A 17,389-nucleotide genomic window follows, 5' to 3' on the forward strand; every position below is an offset into this window, starting at 1 on the left:
GTGCTTGTCCTCAGTTGTTACCCACACTGTGCATCACAAACAATCTGGGTGATTCCTAGACCTGCCTTGCAAACCAATGTGCAGCACAGTGTAAACAGATAGGCCCAAGTTCTCTGACTCTGTCTGGCCTCTGTGGGAAAATTCTCTGGCCTGGGTTTCATTAGAACAGACGTTTGTCATTTTCAGGATTTTTGCTTCTTATGCATGACCTAAATAGAGAAAACATAGCCCAGCACCAGGAACAGAAAGCTGAAAACAAATACTGCAGTATTTATTTTGGAAGCAAAAAGCTAAGGTGTTCATTGATCCCAAACCCCTTCCATGACAGTCCAGGACACTTGAATGAAATTACAGCTGTGCAGTCTGGAGTTATTTAAGTAGGAAATGGAGCTGATTACTTATAAGAAATAAATTTAAGGTTTTCACATCTTTTAATACTTCTTGACCAGGCTGTAGCAAGAGAAGTCTTCATTGTCGTATAGTCACCACCCATACATCTGCCAGTTTGTCTCATACTGTCTCCAACACACTGAACCTTAACTTTCTACAAATGAAATGTCCATACACCAAAGCATCGCTATTTCCAGAAAAAACAGATGTTTGAAGATACCTTCACAATGTGTACAGAAAACACTGGCAAAAACAAGACAGGGTTTAGATGTTTTTAAGAGAACCTCTAATTATTTAATTAAATCTATGGAGTTCAACACCTCACATAAGTTTTGGGTGTTTCTTTAGCTTCTGGTGTTCAGAGAAGAAAAAATTTAGCAGGTCCACATGACAGTCATATTTTAGGGCAAAGATCTGAATAAAGACTAATTCATCAGTTTCCCACTACATTATTTGTCCTTAATTGACTCTTCTGAAATAAAAGTGCTGACCACAACTGATCAAAAGATACTTCCTTATATTATATTAAGATTTCAATTCCCATGACTGTGAATAGGCAGGTTTCACTCATCCTCATATTTGGTTCTGTCTACCCTGATAACTCAAAAGGTTTGTGACCAATCCCTTGTGTATGTACACACAGAGAACAGAGAGCACTTTACCTGCCAGGGAAACACTCTGCCTGTCACAGCTTTAATAACAGCTTACGGAGAACAAGATGACTTGTGGCACTAAAGAAATCAGAGCAAATATGACAGCCAAGATTTCCAGTTTTTAATAACTAGAAGGAATTAAAACAAGTTTGTTGCTTATATTTGTTTACACAATCGTTCTGAACCATGTTCCTTTTGGAGGAAAAAAAGTCTTTAAAAGGAGTATTTTGCTTATAACCTAATTTTATTTAGAACATTCATTTCAAGTTTTCACATTACAGTAAGAACAAGCACCACATTTAAATCGTGAGTGAGGTATGAAATCTGAGTGAGCTGCTTGTTAGACAGCAGAGGCATTAGATAGCACCTATACTCCAGGGCATTTAGATTTTTCACCCCAGGGCTTTAGAAAATGTCCACAATCGAAGGATGACTGAGCCTATGGAATGGTGGATAGCAAGTTACTGAAACCCATTTGCATCCAACTCTGGAACGCAGCAAAGGGAAATCACCTGGCTTGGCAAAACAGCTAGCTTTTGCCACAGACAGGGCCCAGCTGCAGCAGATGTGGCTGGTTTAGGGTTAACTCAGGTTTGCAGTTACCCCCAGGAATCTCCTCCCAGGGACCAATTACCACGAATTCCCAGTATTTCCTACCAGCACAGCACAGACCTGCTCCTTTGTTATTCAGCTGATTACACCTGAAGATCCACATCAGGCTGGAGCTAAACTGAGGCTTGACAAATGGGCAGAAGTGAGAAACAGGTGAGTCAGCAAGGACAGTTTTGTAGCAGGAAAATATACAGCAGAGTAGAAGAAACTTTTCTTGCCACAAGCCCACACAGATTTATACCAAGTCAGATTACAGCACCACTTTCATCATTAGCAGTTCTTGTCTTCGGCAGCCCTGCTCATAGAGTGGTGCCAAGTGATTCACACTGTCAGCACTTCTGCACTCCCCTCACGACAGAAAGGGCTCCCGGTTCCACAGAGATGTAGGCACATCAAGTTCTCACTCAGGATCAAGCACGACACCTCACTTTTTATGGGTCTGTACAAACGCTGGGACAGTGAGTGTGCCAGTCTTGACTTCTGCTCGGATTTCAGGTTTGTGCTTTAATGAGAAGACAAGAGCTCGCACCGTTCTGCGATACGGCGCGCTAATGAGACGGGAAGAGAGATGAAAAGCTTCTCGCTCAATATTTTCAGCCAGTGGGTGATCAATCTGAAAACAGCAAAGTATAAAATTAGATCTTTACATTTAATAAGGAGACCAACTGGTTGAAATTGGAGTTTGGGGCTTTTCAGTGTTTTTTCATTAATCAGCTTAGATTCAAGGAAATCTACTTCCCATCACAAGTGTAACAGGAAGAGCAATTTAATTCCACCCTAGCAATTAAGGAACAAGGCAGCATGGTCAGTAGCAGGGAACATATCCACATCTCCAGCTGGGTGGCAGTACTTTGCCATCACAACAGGAAACTAATCTGCAACTAGCTTTGGGTATCAAGCTCAACTGCAATTATAAGCTACATTGTACTGTCTCCATAAAGCTCACTTTTGATCTTGCTGATATAAGGTACCTTGGATACTATTTTAAACTTGATTCCAACAGCAACTCTAAGACATGCCAAACACTTGGCATCTCTGCCTGGTGCTATAAAGGGAAATGTGGGCTCTCTGTGTGTAGAAGGAGGTGTAATTAAGAATGCAGAAAGGGATTTGCTAAATGTTAATTATGTAGTTATTGCTTCAACATGTGCCAAAACCTGTAATTTAGCACAGCTTAGAAAAAAATTCCCCACCCATCAAGAAATGGTTTTAATTTCACTTCTGCCTTTTGTGATGGGGAATCTCTTTGCATGCAGGAGATTCCAGAATGTCAAATAGTATTCCTCCAAGCCCACTGCCCACTCTGTTTTTGCTACCCATCGCTAAACTGCCCCTCTGGTGGGCAGCACTAGAAGCCCCTTGGATCCATTCAGCCCCACCTTCCCTCCTCCTTTTTGTCAGCCTCTCACGTGTCCCTGCTCACCTTCTGCTGGACCTCTGTGGCTTCCCTGCCCATCTATGCTGTTCACCTGCTGCTGCAAGCTCCACTTGCACATATGGTGGTAGCTGCAAGCTAAAAGGGTATTTTTCCTTGCCATGCTTTCAGGAAAGTCCTGTTCAGAGCAATTCTGCTTTACCCAACACTACTTGTTTTAGGGTGGTACCATAGCCTTCAGGTTTGGACTTTACTATCAGTCTTATCACCATGCATGGACGTGCTTTCCAAGAACTAAGCTTGACCCGGAGGCCTGGCAAAGGTGAGCTCCCACCTTTCTGAGGCATTCCCACAGCAAACCATCCTTCTGTGCTGCCTCAGTCTGGAGGGACTGGAAGTTGGAGAGGTTGTTCTCATAGCTAGCAAATACATAGCTTTGAAACTCTTGAGTGCTTACCACTTGACTTGCCATTTAAAGGATAATTAATGAATAAATTAAAAAGGATAATTATTATGGCATTTCATAGACCAAGCAAACTAGTCATTAAGCCTTACAGCAAAGCCTTGTTCATTTACTTAAAGATACCTGAGGGATCTGGTATTTATCACCACTTTATATACTGTCAACCTTGCCTCTGTTTTTGCAATAGATTTAAATTTACAAACGTTTAATTACTTAAATATGAAACACCCAAAAGGTCCCAGCATTGCTTTCACAGCTGTTAAGTAGTAGGAAAAACTTTATATTCTATTAACTTCCTCCTTCTCTTGTAGAGCCCCACTGCAGTAGATACACAACTATTCTGCTGACTGGCTATGAAAATGAGAGCAAATACCCCCCCTTACAATTAGTAGGTTTACTTGGTTAACAACCAAAAAAAATGTACCTTGTAAAAAAGCTACTTATAAATGGAGATGTGCAGCAAATCACTGAAAATAGGAACAGATTATCTGGTCTTGTCCCCACTCTGCAGGCAGGACCAGCTTTACAGTAGCTATGGCTGAAAAAGGTTTAACTTGGTCCTACAAGAAATAACTCTTTGAGCCAAAGACAAACGGAGCTGAACGCTACCTCCAGATCCAGGGCTTCACAAAGCAGCTTCCGTGCGTTCTTTCTGAAAGCCTCAGTCTTGGGATCACTCCTGACCTCTATTGAGGGCTTGTTTGAATGGTCTTTGATGAAAGTTCGCCACTCCGTGTAAATCTCTTTGGCGAGGCTGGCCACATCGTGATCTGAATGTTTGCGCATCTTATTCACTGTGTGACCTGGAAAACAGTAACAGCTCCTTCAGGTTTGGTAGGTGGACAAAATATAATGGACACCAGTCAAATCACATCGGTGCTAAAGCAGCTGCATGCATTTTTAATTCACGCAGCATCAGCAAAACAACCAGAGCATTGACACAAATATAAATGTAAAATTATTAGGAATTAAGCCTGAAGTTCTCAATCCTTGACTTCTGCAGTGATTTTTGCCCGAGCAATTAGCAAGGAATTGACTTATACATGTGAAAATTACCTTCCCAAGGTGTGGAGCAACACTTATGTAATACAGGGCTACATTAATTTTCTACACGGATACTAGATTTGGTGAAAGCTTGTGAGATTGGCCTACAAAGAATGCTGGTTTTAAACTCAAAACCCCTTTAAGGAAACAGCTGTTGCTGGTGACGGCTATAGCATTTTAACACACCAACATCACCGTGACTCCAAGCTGAATCTTTCCAATCGACAGGGCCTGCCAGCACAAAAAATGCTTTCCTCTGAGAGGAGACAAAAGGGATCTTCTTCCAGCGGGGTATGTCTCTCTGACCACTAGCGCTGTTGGCCAGGAGATGTCACTGTTAGGCTTCGGTGGCTCTTCCAGCCCAGCCACGTTCAGGCAGGCACTGGGAAAAAAAACTTGGAATAAGATGCACATGGCAAATGAAATACCAGTTCAGAAGTATGGGGACAGGGGCAGATCGCATCTCCTTTTCTAAGGCAAGGGGGGCTCTCCAAATAGAGATCCAGCTGCTGTAACGGCAAACAAAGGCCAGCACGGCTGCCCCTCACGCCAGGATACTCTCCACAGACATGAAAGGCAGGGACAATGTGGTCTCACATTATCCCTCCCCCAAGTCCTACGGAAAAGAGCCGGGCTGTGTCATCTGCACCGAGCTGGCCGTCTACATCCTCAGCGTGAGGATGTAGTAAGCAGTTCTGGGCCGATCTGAGGAGAATTTCTCACATGTTCAGAGGATTCAGCCAGATCAAACAGATGAGCCACGTCTCGGATGGCAAGAGAGCACTCTGCCATGCCCCTCACAGATAGCAGTAGAAGGAATAAGATACACAGGTGCCCAAGAAGAGCTCTTCAAAAATTTGACCACAGAAAGGGTGATGCAGTATTTGGTAATAAGCAGGCAACCTGGGAAGAATTAGAGCATAGATGACTTTTTCAGTACAAGCTCTGAAAACTGCAGGCTGGATATCAACAATTTTTTATTGGCAGCTACACTCGTTTCTTAAGAAGCTTGCAAGCTCGTCTCTTTTGTACTGACAAAGCCAAGCAGACATAAGACAGCCTAATATTGACAGTCTAGATCAGACAAGATGTACCTATTTTTGTTGAAAGTAACACTTCTTTGGAAGGTATTTTCTTCTTCAGCTCCTCCAAAGCTTCAATCAGATTCTCTTTTGGTTGCCCAGGAAGCTCAAGCATAGACTTCCATCGTTTTATGTCTTCCACAACCACAACTCTCTGAAAAAAAGAAAAGCCATTAGGAAAGCAGAATATTCTTATTATAAATAAGAACACTGGGTTAATCTCAGCTAATGGGGCTGTTATCAACACATGAATTATTGATTATGGCATGAACCAGAGCACAGAATACATGACGTCTTGGGAATAATGGGTACTTGCTTGAGATTAGCAGCCTACTGCAAATCAAGACTGCATTATAACTAGAAGGCAAAGAGAGATGCATCACTCTGGTCTGCTGAACTCGGGGCACGTAACAGCATATGTCTGCTAGAAATGTTTCGAATTTCAGGAGTCCATTGTATAAATGCCTTTCAATAGAAAAATGGATTAAGACCGCTAATTATCTTTAGCAGCCTGGCAGAACCTGAATCTTGCACAGATTGGCTTTAAATTTAAAATAATGCCAGCAGGGAGAGAAACAAAGCATTAGGGAACATGAATGCAAACTCAAGTACACTGGACATTTGCAGCGTTTTCCACCCTGGTTTTGCCACAGACCTTGAGAACAGACAGCGAGAGTCTCATATTTCAGATGTGAGGCATCTTACTTACAGCAGTGGTCTGATAGCTGGGGTGCTTTCTGCACTATTGTTTTGCTTTCTGCACTATTGTTTTGCTTTCTGCCTTACATTAACAAGCTCTTTGGTGCAGCAAATTTTTTCCTGTTGCGTTTCTATAAACAGGTGGCAAAGAGGGACTCAGCTCTTCCGCAGGTCTCACGCAGGACCACCATGCAGCCAACTGAAGGGCTCTCCTTGCTGGGGAAAGACGTGAGCTAGCTGGCCATACTGACTGTACTCAAATTGTGTGCCCAGCCTGACCCTACACCACACCAAACGGGTGGGAAAGAGCCAAGTTATAACCCGTGTTGGTTTAGGAAACCCCTTTCACTGCAGCAGAGCCCTCTGCACCTTTCCAACTTTGCTTCACTGTTCTCTGTGAAGGTGCCACCCCAGCACTGGAAAGATTACGAAGAACTGGAGCCACAGGTGGTTTACAAAGCGTTCCTCCCGCTGTCACCCCGTGCTGCTCAGCTCCACGCAGAGGCAGGATAGAGCCTGGCGAAGGCCTGACACCCCTTCTTTTGCCCGAGGCGCCTCGGGGTCAGCCTGGTTCCTCCCGGGGTGCTCCCGCCGCCCCGCACACAGCCTCTGGGGAACAGCGTGGTGCTGCCCCAGCGCAAGGCCGGGGGAAGGCCTCACCTCGTGCCCTCGAAGGCAGCGAGCCCCGCAGCAGCGCCCGGTACCGCGGGGTGAAGATCCGCCCCCACCTCAGGCGCGGGAGGCCGGGGCGAGCCGTGCTACCCCTCCCGCCCCGCCTCCCAGGGCCGGTGACCTGCCTTGAGCGATTCGAGGGTGGCCTGCCGGTAGGCGCGGGGGGCCGGCGCGGCCCGGCGGGGGCTCTCCGGGCCGCGGGCCCTGCGCACCACGAACCGGTCCATCCTCCCACCCCGCCGCCTGGGGCAGGGCCGGCCCGCCCGCCCGGAAGCCGCTGCCCCGCCCGGAGGCCGCTGCCCCGCCCTTTCCGCCGAGTAGTTCCCGCCGGAGGTGAGGCCGCGCGGGCGGCTGAGCCTGCCCCGCGCACGGACTACACCCCCCAGCATGCACCGCGCGGGGAGGTGGGAGGGGGGAATCTCGCGAGAGTTCCGCGGCGCCCGCTGCCGTCAGCGGGGGCCTGCGGGAGGAGAAAGATGGCGGGGCGGCGGGGCGGCCTCCTCTGGCTGCCTCTCGCCCTGGCGCTCCTGGTGAGCAGCAGCAGCGCTCGGGCGGCCGGGCCGCTGCCTGCCGCCTCGTCCGAGGCCTTTGACTCCGTGCTGGGCAACACGGCGTCGTGTCACCGCGCCTGCCAGCTGACCTACTCCCTGCACACCTACCCCAAGGTACGGGCGGGCCCTGCCTCACGGCTCCCCGCGGCGGCGCTCGGCGGGGCGGGCGGGCCCCTTCCCGGGCTCGGCCCCGCTCCCCTTCTCCCTCCCCCGGGAGCTGTGCTGCGGGACTGCCGGGCAGCACGGCCCCCAGGCCCCCGGCGCGGCCGTTCCCCGGCCTGTCGCTTGTCCCTTTCCCCCTGCAGCCCCATCTCGTGTCTTTTTCCTCCTTGTGCTCCAGAGTGACAGGACATACCCGGGATTTTCTCGGGCAGGAGCCCTTTTCGAGGCATGTTCCCGTGCATGTTTTCTCAAGGAGTGTTGGACGTGTCTTTAAGTAAGCATCAACATGAAGGAAGCTCATGCAGTGCTCGGATAGAGTCAGCAGCAGCCTACTGCTGTTTTTCCATGGCGTGTCTCATCTGGCTTAGATTTCCATCCCATCAAAGTAGGGAATGCAGTGGCTTCTCCAAAGATAGATACTTCATTTTGAAAATAGATGGTTAGGCTGTAGCTTGCCAAAGAAATGCCATATTCAAAGTATAGCTTTGTTTTCACTGGCTACTTTTGTGGTTTTTGGGGGATAGCTGCTTTTTTCCCTCCTGTTTCTAAGGAGGCAGCTGTAATTTGACTTGAACTGTTCCATATTTTTAGGCACTAAAACAGTGCCATGTTTATGACAAGCCAGACATCCTGAGTCAGGCCAGTGTGATGCTTGAATGTTGAAGGATGAAGTGTAAATGATGATAAATGAGTAGCTTGTCAGAACTTTCAACCTGTGTTTTGATTCACTTGCGTGGAATTTTTTTCATCTCATGATAAAATACTGAAATAGTGTCTAATGCAAATCTAGTTTCATACTCCAGAGTTTGCTGTTGGTTCAAGCTTTGTGCAGCTTGGAGCTACTGGCTTGAATTTGGAAAATGAATTAGGAAAAATATTTGGCAAATACCAAAAATCTCACCTTTCCTGGTTCTTTCTTGGCAATGTAATTCGTTATCAGCTGCAGCTGTGTAGCAGGTTGAACTCTGAATTATGAAAGGTTTTACCCCATCTTTGAGATTTCACACAAGGGCAGCTGGCAAATGGAAGTGGAGACAGTGTTAGGTAATAGGGCTTTGTCTGCTTTCATGTGGAACTTAAAATCGGATTTTGTGACTCTCTAGATGATATTGGTATCCCCACAAGGAGAAGGAACAGGGAGTTGTGTGGAATACAAGTAAACTTTTATCTGTACTTATGGCATGTTTTGGTGCCTACAGATGATGATAGTGAGGAGAAAGAACCAAACCTGAGAAATTAGGACTAAACATTATCCTAATACATTTCCACACTGTTTTGGCACAATGCTGTTGTTTCTGTTGTTGGACTCTTTCAAGTCCAAGGAAGGCTATTACTTCTGTGATTTTTACTGTACTTTAAAATTCTTTGTTGTCTGTTGTTGGAGCTGTCAAATAATACTCGCCTCTTCCTTTACGTTTAATCTTTGTTCAATTTGTCACAAAACTACCAGTTGAATTGAAGGAAATTGTTTTAGTTGTCATTGGAAACGAAGACAAGCTTCATTGAGACTTCCATGGAAGGCTGCCATAGAAATCTGTCTGCTAAAGCTAATTCTGTCTGGATATCAAATTACAAAACGTGTTTTCTGCAACAGCATAACTATCGTAGCCACCTTGTCAATGTTGTTGGAGTTAAGTTTTAATTTACATTCACAGTTCTCTACTTTTATGCCTTTAAAGCATGTGAACTTGTGCTCTTTGTAGAGACAAACAATGGCCAGTTAATTTACAATAGGCTATACAGTAAGGTGTGGTATGTTTGCTTTTGTTAAATTAATTCAGAGTCCGTTTTACACCTGTATAGCAACTGGCTGCAGTCATTTGAATGGTTATGTGGTTAGTGGTTTTGATGGGTGTGATCATATGCAGGAGTGCTCATGCAATAGAGACTGGTTTTAGTTCTGGAGAGCACTATATGTGGAGTGCACATCCCTTTGGTATTGTGGACAGAAGAAATAGGAGGTTTAGGTTTTCTATATTTGCATAATTTTAATAGTTGTAGTGAGGAAGCATTCTTTCCCTTTATTTCAATATAATAAATAAAAATGTTTGTGGAACTGGTTTGGCAAGTAAGCAGTTAGCCAGGGTACTGGTATAGTATATTAGAAGATAATCTCTTATTTTGACAATTCTGTGGTAGGTCTGATTAGTCTGGTAGATACATTGTTACATTGTCAAAATTAGTCTTTTTTTGCCCTCTCCTGTTGAGTTCTACTGTTTAAGTCTGAGATGGAAGACTATCTACCTTCGTAGAGTTAAACATCAGTAAATCTTTTACAGCAGTATCTCTTACTTTTAAACCCAACACTTTAAAAAAAAAAAAATGCAGTGCAGCTTTGCTTGTGAGTTGTAGGACTGGAATGACAAAAGAGAATTTGCTCTTCCAGGTGTGCCCCACCACAGAATGAAGAGCTCTGTTTGAAATAAATCAATATGTATGTTAGTGTTAAAGAGCTGTAGCTTGATTTTTATTTCAGGTCATCCAGAGTGTCATGCTTAGCTGGTTTCTAGGTCTAGTGGAGGGAAGGAGGATGGCGCTCTGGTGGGTGGCTTTTTATAGCACTTCCAAAGAAAAAAAATTGTTTCCTGACAATTTATTCTTGAATGGAGGGATGCAAGCCTTTTCTTGTGCCTTCCCAGGAAGAGGAACTGTACGCGTGCCAGCGAGGCTGCAGACTGTTTTCCATTTGTCAGTTTGTGGACGATGGCATTGATTTGAATCGAACCAAACTGGAATGCGACTCTGGTAAGACTTAAGAACTCCTTCAGCATCCCATAATGTGGAGACATAACAGAGGGAAGAGCAGGAGCATCTGAAGGGATGTTGTTAAATTCGTGAGATTACTTCAGTTGCTCTCTGGTTTTGTTTAACAACTTCCTAAAGTTTGTGTACAGGATATTAAAAGAAAAAAAAAGATCTTAGGGAAAGGTTGTCTGTTCTCTGCGAGTTTGTCCTTACCTGATCCTTAGTGTTGCTATTTTCCTGAACTTCTTAAGCATCATCAGTCTCTGTAAAGAAATTAGAAATACTTCATTTTACTATAAACAATTTGTCATAAAGGACACAAAATGGCTGGGAAAAAATCCAGCCAAATTAACACTTCTCCTTTAACAATTCTATGTGACAATCAATCCTGTGTACAATTCCTGACCAACTTGTCTATGAAAGCAAATCATTCAAACAGAGTAAGAACACAGATCTTAATGTGCTGTCTGCCTTGTAACTTGTGGTCTAGGCTACATCCAGAAGTTTACCTACGGCTAAACTCTTGGGAATGAGGTACATGTTTTGTTTGAAATAGGCCATTAAATACTGGTGGCTAATTCTCTTAGATTATCTGTTAGAACAAAAATTTCACAATAAAGATGAAATATGTGTACTACAGGCCAATTAATACTGGTTTTGGAATCGTGTAGAAGTTTTATCCAATAACACAGAGACAGCTGATTCACAGTTTTATTCAGAGATAAGTGGGAAATAACCATCCATAGCAGGAGAGGTAGGAGCTCTCTATATTTCCAATACAATTAAGCACCAGGCCAGCACTCAGAGGAGGCTTCTGTCCTCTCAGTAGCTCATAAAAACAAGAGGGCTAGTGGCTAGCTGAGAGAGTACTCAAGTGGAAAGCCTGACATGCAAAGATACTAATGTGATACAAAACTGCATTAAATACTCTAGAAATGGGCTAATGCTCTAGTCTGTCATACACTGTGTATAGCTGTGATACAGCATGTCAATCTAGTTGTCAAACCACACATGAAAGAGTGCCATAAAAAGGGGTAATGTAGCAATAGACCACATGTAGAGGTAATTGAACAGTTGCTTACTTTCTGATTTAACTCTCCTTCCTGAGGCTGTTGTCTTTTGCTGGCTTATGTTCTGTAATCTGTTACACTGGTTGGTGCCCTGACTAAGTATTCTGTGCTTGGCAAGATATATCTTGGCTGATCTTCTCAATTCTGTCTTCTGATGATTCTTTATGCCTACAAACACCAGTTTAGTGGCAGTTTTACCATGGAATTGCTGCTCAGGTGCTATGAGCTGAATGCTCAGATGTTTAGCTGCTTATGCTGTGCTTCCTGCCAGCTTCTTAGCCTTTATGATGGTCCATTTGTTCCTGCGGAAAACTGGGAGAGCTGCTGTCCTCTATGTTGCTGTGTGATTTGATTCTTTAGTTCAGGTAGTACTGCAACATTGTCTCCACCTAAGCTTTGGAGTTTGGGGAAGAGCTGTGCCCATGTATTGTCTGCCTGATTTCTCCATTGGCACAATTATTCAACAAGAATAATTTAGATTTGGTCTTTATGATCTCTAGTGAATCAATAGAAGCTATCTGTAAAACAGAGTTGGCTTAATTTTCATAAAAAATTATTCCATAACACTTTCAATGCAGTTTCTGTACTCATCACACTACCAGGAAAATGCTCCTTTGATTTTTCTGTGATACAATGACTTCTGCTGTTATTTCAAACAGATTCAATGGACTAATGGTCCCTCTATTCTTTTCAGGATTCCATCTCTGTTCTCTGAGGTAAAAAATCATGTTTTACGTGATATGTAGAGGAAAAACTATAGTGGAAGTGGGAGGATCAATGAAAACTTGCATCCCTGGGTTTTGCCAGGGTAACATTTCTGATCAGTTGCTCTAATTGCATTCAGATTTCAACTGCCTCATCTGTCTAAGCTCTGATTCCTTAATCTTCATTAGACCTCAGAGCAAATGCTGCCCTTGGAGTGGTTGCCGTATCTTTCCTGCAAATGGGATTGTCAGTCTTCTAACTGCTGCTTTGTTTCTGATCCAACTTATACTGAAAATGTTTTCTTAACTAAAATGCAGAATTTATCTTCTCATTTGGGGAACTTCTTCCTTGCAGCCTGTACTGAGGCATACTCCCAATCTGATGAACAATATGCTTGCCATCTTGGATGCCAGAACCAATTGCCATTTGCTGAGTTAAGGCAAGAGCAAGTAAGTAGATGACATGTTTTTCAAATACCACCTACTTGTTTTCTGTTCAGTGTGTGTCTTCTGTTTTTTAAATTTCTTCAAATGGAAAATAAATCTTCCTAAAGACTGAAATCTAGACATGGGGCGAGAAGTGAGCAAGAACATGACTTCTGTCCTTTTCATATAAAAACAAATGGAAAACCAGTTAATGTTGTGCTTGCAGTTAATGTCCCTGATGCCAAGAATTCATCTCCTCTTTCCTCTGACGCTGGTGAGATCATTCTGGAGTGACATGATGGATTCAGCTCAGAGCTTCATAACATCCTCATGGACTTTCTATCTTCAAGCAGATGATGGCAAAATTGTCATATTCCAGGTGCTTGCTTTTTTCATTGAGATTAAGGTGTCCTGGCTGTTAAATGCTTAACTCTGCTCCTTGCAGTCACAGAAAAGACTATAGAGCACTATCAGAAGTGTTTAGTTTTTGCTAGTATTTCACTGCCTTTAGGGCCAATGGAGGATGGGGATTGAACTTAGGTGAATGGTGCATGTCTTAAGTTAACTTCCCTATTAGTTATGAAAATGTAAAATGTCAAGATCAGTGAAAGCTTGCTAGTAGGATCTCCTAACTCCTTATTTTGTTTTAGTCAAAGCCAGAAGTACAGTATGTTCCACAGCTTGATCAGGAAGCTGGCGATACAAGAGGATCCTTGTCACTGAGTAAAACAGCCTGTAAGTTGTTCTTTGTGCTTTGGAAGAGCAAATGCAAATGTTCCCTGTCATAAAAAAAAAAAAAAAGTTGTCGCAGGTGGCACATGAAAGCAAATTTTTAGAAAGCTGAAATATAATTGTTTGCCGTGTAGACTGCACTATGTACGCTTAGCAAAGTCTGTGGTAGAAACCAAGCTCTGCTGGAAATAGAAACATGCAAGCTAGGGCCATTCTAAAAGCTTCCTTTTATGCTCTCTGTATAGACAAACTATGTGGCGTTAGGGTCTTCTCTTTTATTGCTCTCCTGACCACTGTTTCTGCTGTTGTATTTCAGCAGACCTACGTCCAGGAAGTTCGCAGACGTACCGAGGACTTTTTGAAGAACGAGAAAATGACAGCTTTTTCAAGTGTCTTTCCATGTATGTATTCTATATTCTAGAATGTCTGTACCTAGTAGGAAGGATAATGGCCTCTCCTCTGTGTGTATGGGGACACTGTTGAAAGATCTCAGTGCTACAAGTCTGTTAGGTCAGGATACATAGCAGTTAAAATTGTGTGTCTGACTTTCCTATTGTTGCTTTTCTGTGCTGGCCCCATGTTATTTGCAGACTGTTCTGCCAACTTTGATTTGCCTTTCCATTTCAAGTGAACATCATATTGATAATTCCCTACACTGTTTTTTGAGTGTGTTCTGTGAGCTGTTTAATCAATACTGTGTTATGCCTGTTCTTTAGCTCTGGATATGTTTCAGGGCAAAGCAGTTGTTTTGTATTTTGTCTGATATGAAAGACACTGTTGTCTTGTTTCCTGACTGAAAATACCCAGTATATCTTTATTAAAGCTTTGCTGAAGATCAGCACACTGGTTCTTCTTTCCCTTACTCTGATTACTTTCTCCTTAAAAGTTTACACATGAAGGATCAGTGAATTGCACCCCAAATATGTAACAGAGAAATCTGGTTTTAATACTCTAAATGGGAGGATCCTTAGGGCCCAATAAACAGAATTGTGTCTTTTAAGTTAGATAGTAAATAGGCATTAGAGTACCCAGGAGTCTGAAGTGGGCTGTGTAGCTGGAAGAGCTAGAGACTAATGAATCAGCAGGAAATGCAGTCAAAATTGAGCCAAACTTTTTAGAGGGTCCATTGTCTTGTATTTAGTATATGAAATCTAGTAACATTCTTCTCATTTCAGAAATTCCAGTTGGATTTTAACCACTACGCTTGTCCTGTCAGTGTTGGTGCTGCTCTGGATTTGTTGCGCAACTGTAGCTACAGCTGTAGAGCAATATGTTCCATCTGAGGTAATGCTATTTTATAACTTAGAATATTTTGAATTTATTCATTATATTACTTTCATATTACAGCTGCCTAGTGACTAAGAAACGTTTGGGGGGAGGTTCAACTAGAAAGAGGTTTTTTTATTTTGTGGATGTGGTTAGCAAAACAATTTTGTTATTTAAACAATGATCTTATAGCTGAACAATTCTTGCTTATTCCTGTGGCTGATTGGTGCTCTGAGCCTTACTCAGGCAGCCCAGGTAGGATGTCTTTTGGTTTGTAGCGCTCTCCTCTTGACAACCTTCAGATTACTCTTAACAAGTGGAGGCTGCTTCTAATTTCTCTGCGAATAAAGCTATACTGAGAGTCAGCTGGTGTAGGTGGAACCCAGTGTGAGTTTAATCCGGGAGGATCAATAGTGAGAAGTGACAGCACATTATCAGTGAGCACAGAGAGTCTGACCCGAGGGGAACTGGCTGAACTAGCATCTCTAGTGCCCAGAGAGATCCCCGTGCTTCTGAAATAAGCAAGGCTCACAGTATTTGCAGGCTAAAGGAGCTGTTACACAAGCCCTGTGTCTACTGTTGTTCCTGCAGATTTAATACATTTGGACTCAGATCTTGTTCCAGCCATGAATTTCAGATGTTATAGAAAGCCTGGGTTAACTTGTGTTAGAGGGCTGCAGCCATCAGAACCAGGAATGAAGTTGCATAGTGAAATGCATTTTATTCACAGTATGGAGAGTCTTTGTCTTAAAGTAAATTGTTTAAATATTTCAGAAGCTGAGCATCTATGGAGATTTGGAATACATGAATGAACAAAAACTGAACAGATACCCATCCTCTGCACTTGTTGTGGTTAGATGCAAGACTGAGGAACATGAAGAAGCAGGACCTCTTCCTACAAAAGTCAATCTGGCCCAATCAGCAATTTAAATAAGTTTCCATTGGATCCAATAGACTAATTCTAACAGAGCTAGCAACTCCTGATTGTTTGTGGTGGTTCTTCAGATAAGAAGCTTAGCAGCCAGTCTTTAAATGCAAATAAAGTTACAGAATCCACAGATGTCATGGGATTTTGTTTTCAACTAGGGGTGAAGATTCAGACATCTTGAATTTGTTTGTTTCCAGACATAATCACTTCTCACTGGTGTTTGCTATGTGTCTTTTTGCTTACAAAAGCTGTAAGCATGCTTTCCATACTTCTGCCATGACACTTTCAAACTTATTTGTGTGTTCTAGGATGTAATGTGTACATTCAGAGTTAGCTTTGTAAAGGTATAAGAAATTTTAAGTAGGCAGGAGATGCCTTTTTAGTGTTGCACTTTCTGTTGTAGTTAAGAGAAAATATTATAAAATTATCTGCTGAATTTTTGTACTTGTTAATGTTCATGCACAAACAACCCTGTCTCCAAAAATAGAAATATATTTTTTCTACAGTGTGGCAATATCCAAGATGGAAAGCATTTGTGAGGTACTGTAGGCTAGAATTGAGTTTGTGAAAGATGGAAACTTTGTTAAAGCTTATGGACATATCCCTTCACACAGAGAACATAACATGGTCAATTATTTTGTCAAACTTTTAGCCTTTAAGTCTTAAATTGCTTGTAAAGTTAGCGCCTGTGTTTTCTGAAGACTTTCTGTTCTTGATTAACTATTCTAGTCTTGTAACTTCATTTACAGAAACAAGTTGATTCCTGAGAAATGAGAACAGACAAATAAAACTGACTGTATAGAAAATGTTGACTATATAGCTTTTTGCTGTGCTTAGTTATTGACCATAACATGCAGTGTGAAAGCCTGTCTGTAGCATTCCTCTCATGGGCAGCGTGACCTGATTTTGCTACACGATTCACTAACGCAACCACAACGAACAGTGCCCCTCGTATTCCTAGTATATTTTTTTTGCAGCTCTCTTCTTTGAGGAGATGACTACATGCTGGTTCCCATAGCACTGACAAGTTGGGGATGTGTGTGGTTTATTTTAAGGTGTCTGTAAGTGTTTGAAAGCTGGCTAGATCTCATCTCCAACTTATCATATTTTGTTGATTATGCAGAACTCCCTTGAAAGTTTAAAAAAACCCCAAAAAACCCACAAACAACACCTCTTCAGGTTTTGAATTCTGGTGAGAACTCTAGATGTTCTGGAGGATGCAGTACAGTGTTCCGTCGCTGTTAAAACTGGTTGAGTAGTCATTCCTAATTCGGCTGTAATGCCGATGGTTGTGTAACTACAGACCATGGAGCCTTGCAGGAGCAATTAAGCAGGAATGTGCATTAAGTGGCCTGTGTGCTGCAGAAAACCCTAGCCTGAAAGCAGTCAGGCAGGTTTTCTGTCAATGAGGTTTAAGAGCATTAAGAGCTGTTTGTTTTAAGCAAGCTTCTATCAACATGCAGAAATTGCAATTTGAAGTCTTCATGCTAAATTCTTCAGTGGGACGACATTGTAGCCCAGAAATTTGGGTGCCAGCAGCCATTGACAGGTACCGTTTGCATGTGGATGGTAATATTGCAAAGGCCTCAAGCGTGATTGTTGTGAAAAAGGATGGTGTGATGTTTTCAGAACACTGTTCGATGGCGGGGGCAGGAAATCCCTCTGCAATAGTGAGTCACTTGAGACGTGTGTTCCTGCTTCCGTGGTGCAAACCTCAGCGTACAGCCCTGTTTCAGTGCAGGATGCCAGTGTTCCGCTTTGAGCAGCGTCAAATGCGATTTGTGCAACGGATGCTTAAATTTATTTGTAAATATG

General features: G+C 43.0%; 2 protein-coding genes across 5 annotated transcripts; one reads left to right on the plus strand and one right to left on the minus strand.

Moving 5' to 3' along the window:
- Nucleotides 1-250: 250 nt before the first annotated feature.
- TCEANC2 (transcription elongation factor A N-terminal and central domain containing 2) lies at nucleotides 251-7,244 on the minus strand. 2 transcript variants are annotated; one of them, XM_074831981.1, is made up of 4 exons: nucleotides 7,116-7,244; nucleotides 5,632-5,773; nucleotides 4,103-4,296; nucleotides 251-2,268 (listed from the first exon to the last, which is right to left on the minus strand). In XM_074831981.1, the coding sequence occupies exons 1-4, from the start codon at nucleotides 7,215-7,217 to the stop codon at nucleotides 2,080-2,082; spliced, it is 627 nt and encodes a 208-aa protein (XP_074688082.1). In that variant the 5' UTR covers nucleotides 7,218-7,244; the 3' UTR covers nucleotides 251-2,079. The 2 variants fall into 2 exon arrangements, with proteins under 2 accessions (XP_074688082.1, XP_074688083.1); XM_074831982.1 differs by lacking the exon at nucleotides 7,116-7,244 and adding an exon at nucleotides 6,275-6,681.
- Nucleotides 7,245-7,420: 176 nt separating this feature from the next.
- Nucleotides 7,421-16,380, plus strand: TMEM59 (transmembrane protein 59). 3 transcript variants are annotated; one of them, XM_074831986.1, is made up of 8 exons: nucleotides 7,421-7,655; nucleotides 10,343-10,448; nucleotides 12,578-12,672; nucleotides 12,875-13,027; nucleotides 13,299-13,383; nucleotides 13,700-13,781; nucleotides 14,556-14,664; nucleotides 15,421-16,380. In XM_074831986.1, exons 1-8 carry the CDS (start codon nucleotides 7,467-7,469, stop codon nucleotides 15,574-15,576), a joined length of 975 nt encoding a protein of 324 aa, XP_074688087.1. In that variant the 5' UTR covers nucleotides 7,421-7,466; the 3' UTR covers nucleotides 15,577-16,380. The 3 variants fall into 3 exon arrangements, with proteins under 3 accessions (XP_074688087.1, XP_074688084.1, XP_074688088.1); XM_074831983.1 differs by having other exon boundaries at nucleotides 7,422-7,655; nucleotides 13,697-13,781; XM_074831987.1 differs by lacking the exon at nucleotides 7,421-7,655 and adding an exon at nucleotides 7,847-7,977 and having other exon boundaries at nucleotides 13,697-13,781.
- The last annotated feature ends 1,009 nt before the right edge of the window (nucleotides 16,381-17,389 follow it).

The sequence above is a fragment of the Strix aluco genome, chromosome 8 (assembly GCF_031877795.1).
Source record: "Strix aluco isolate bStrAlu1 chromosome 8, bStrAlu1.hap1, whole genome shotgun sequence".
NCBI classification, from domain to species: Eukaryota; Metazoa; Chordata; class Aves; order Strigiformes; family Strigidae; genus Strix; species Strix aluco.

Bases quoted from the DNA above. Each gene is read 5' to 3' on its own strand.
- TCEANC2 (XM_074831981.1), bottom strand. From the start codon at position 7,217: ATGGACCGGTTCGTGGTGCGCAGGGCCCGCGGCCCGGAGAGCCCCCGC. The intron at 5,774-7,115 runs GCAGGTCACCGG...TCTTTTTTTCAG, and splicing joins CCACCCTCGAATCGCTCAAG to AGAGTTGTGGTTGTGGAAGA. The intron at 2,269-4,102 runs GTAGCGTTCAGC...TGCTGTTTTCAG, and splicing joins GTGAAGCCCTGGATCTGGAG to ATTGATCACCCACTGGCTGA.
- TMEM59 (XM_074831983.1), top strand. From the start codon at position 7,467: ATGGCGGGGCGGCGGGGCGGCCTCCTCTGGCTGCCTCTCGCCCTGGCG. The intron at 10,449-12,577 runs GTAAGACTTAAG...TCTTCCTTGCAG, and splicing joins CAAACTGGAATGCGACTCTG to CCTGTACTGAGGCATACTCC. The intron at 13,028-13,298 runs GTGCTTGCTTTT...ATTTTGTTTTAG, and splicing joins GCAAAATTGTCATATTCCAG to TCAAAGCCAGAAGTACAGTA.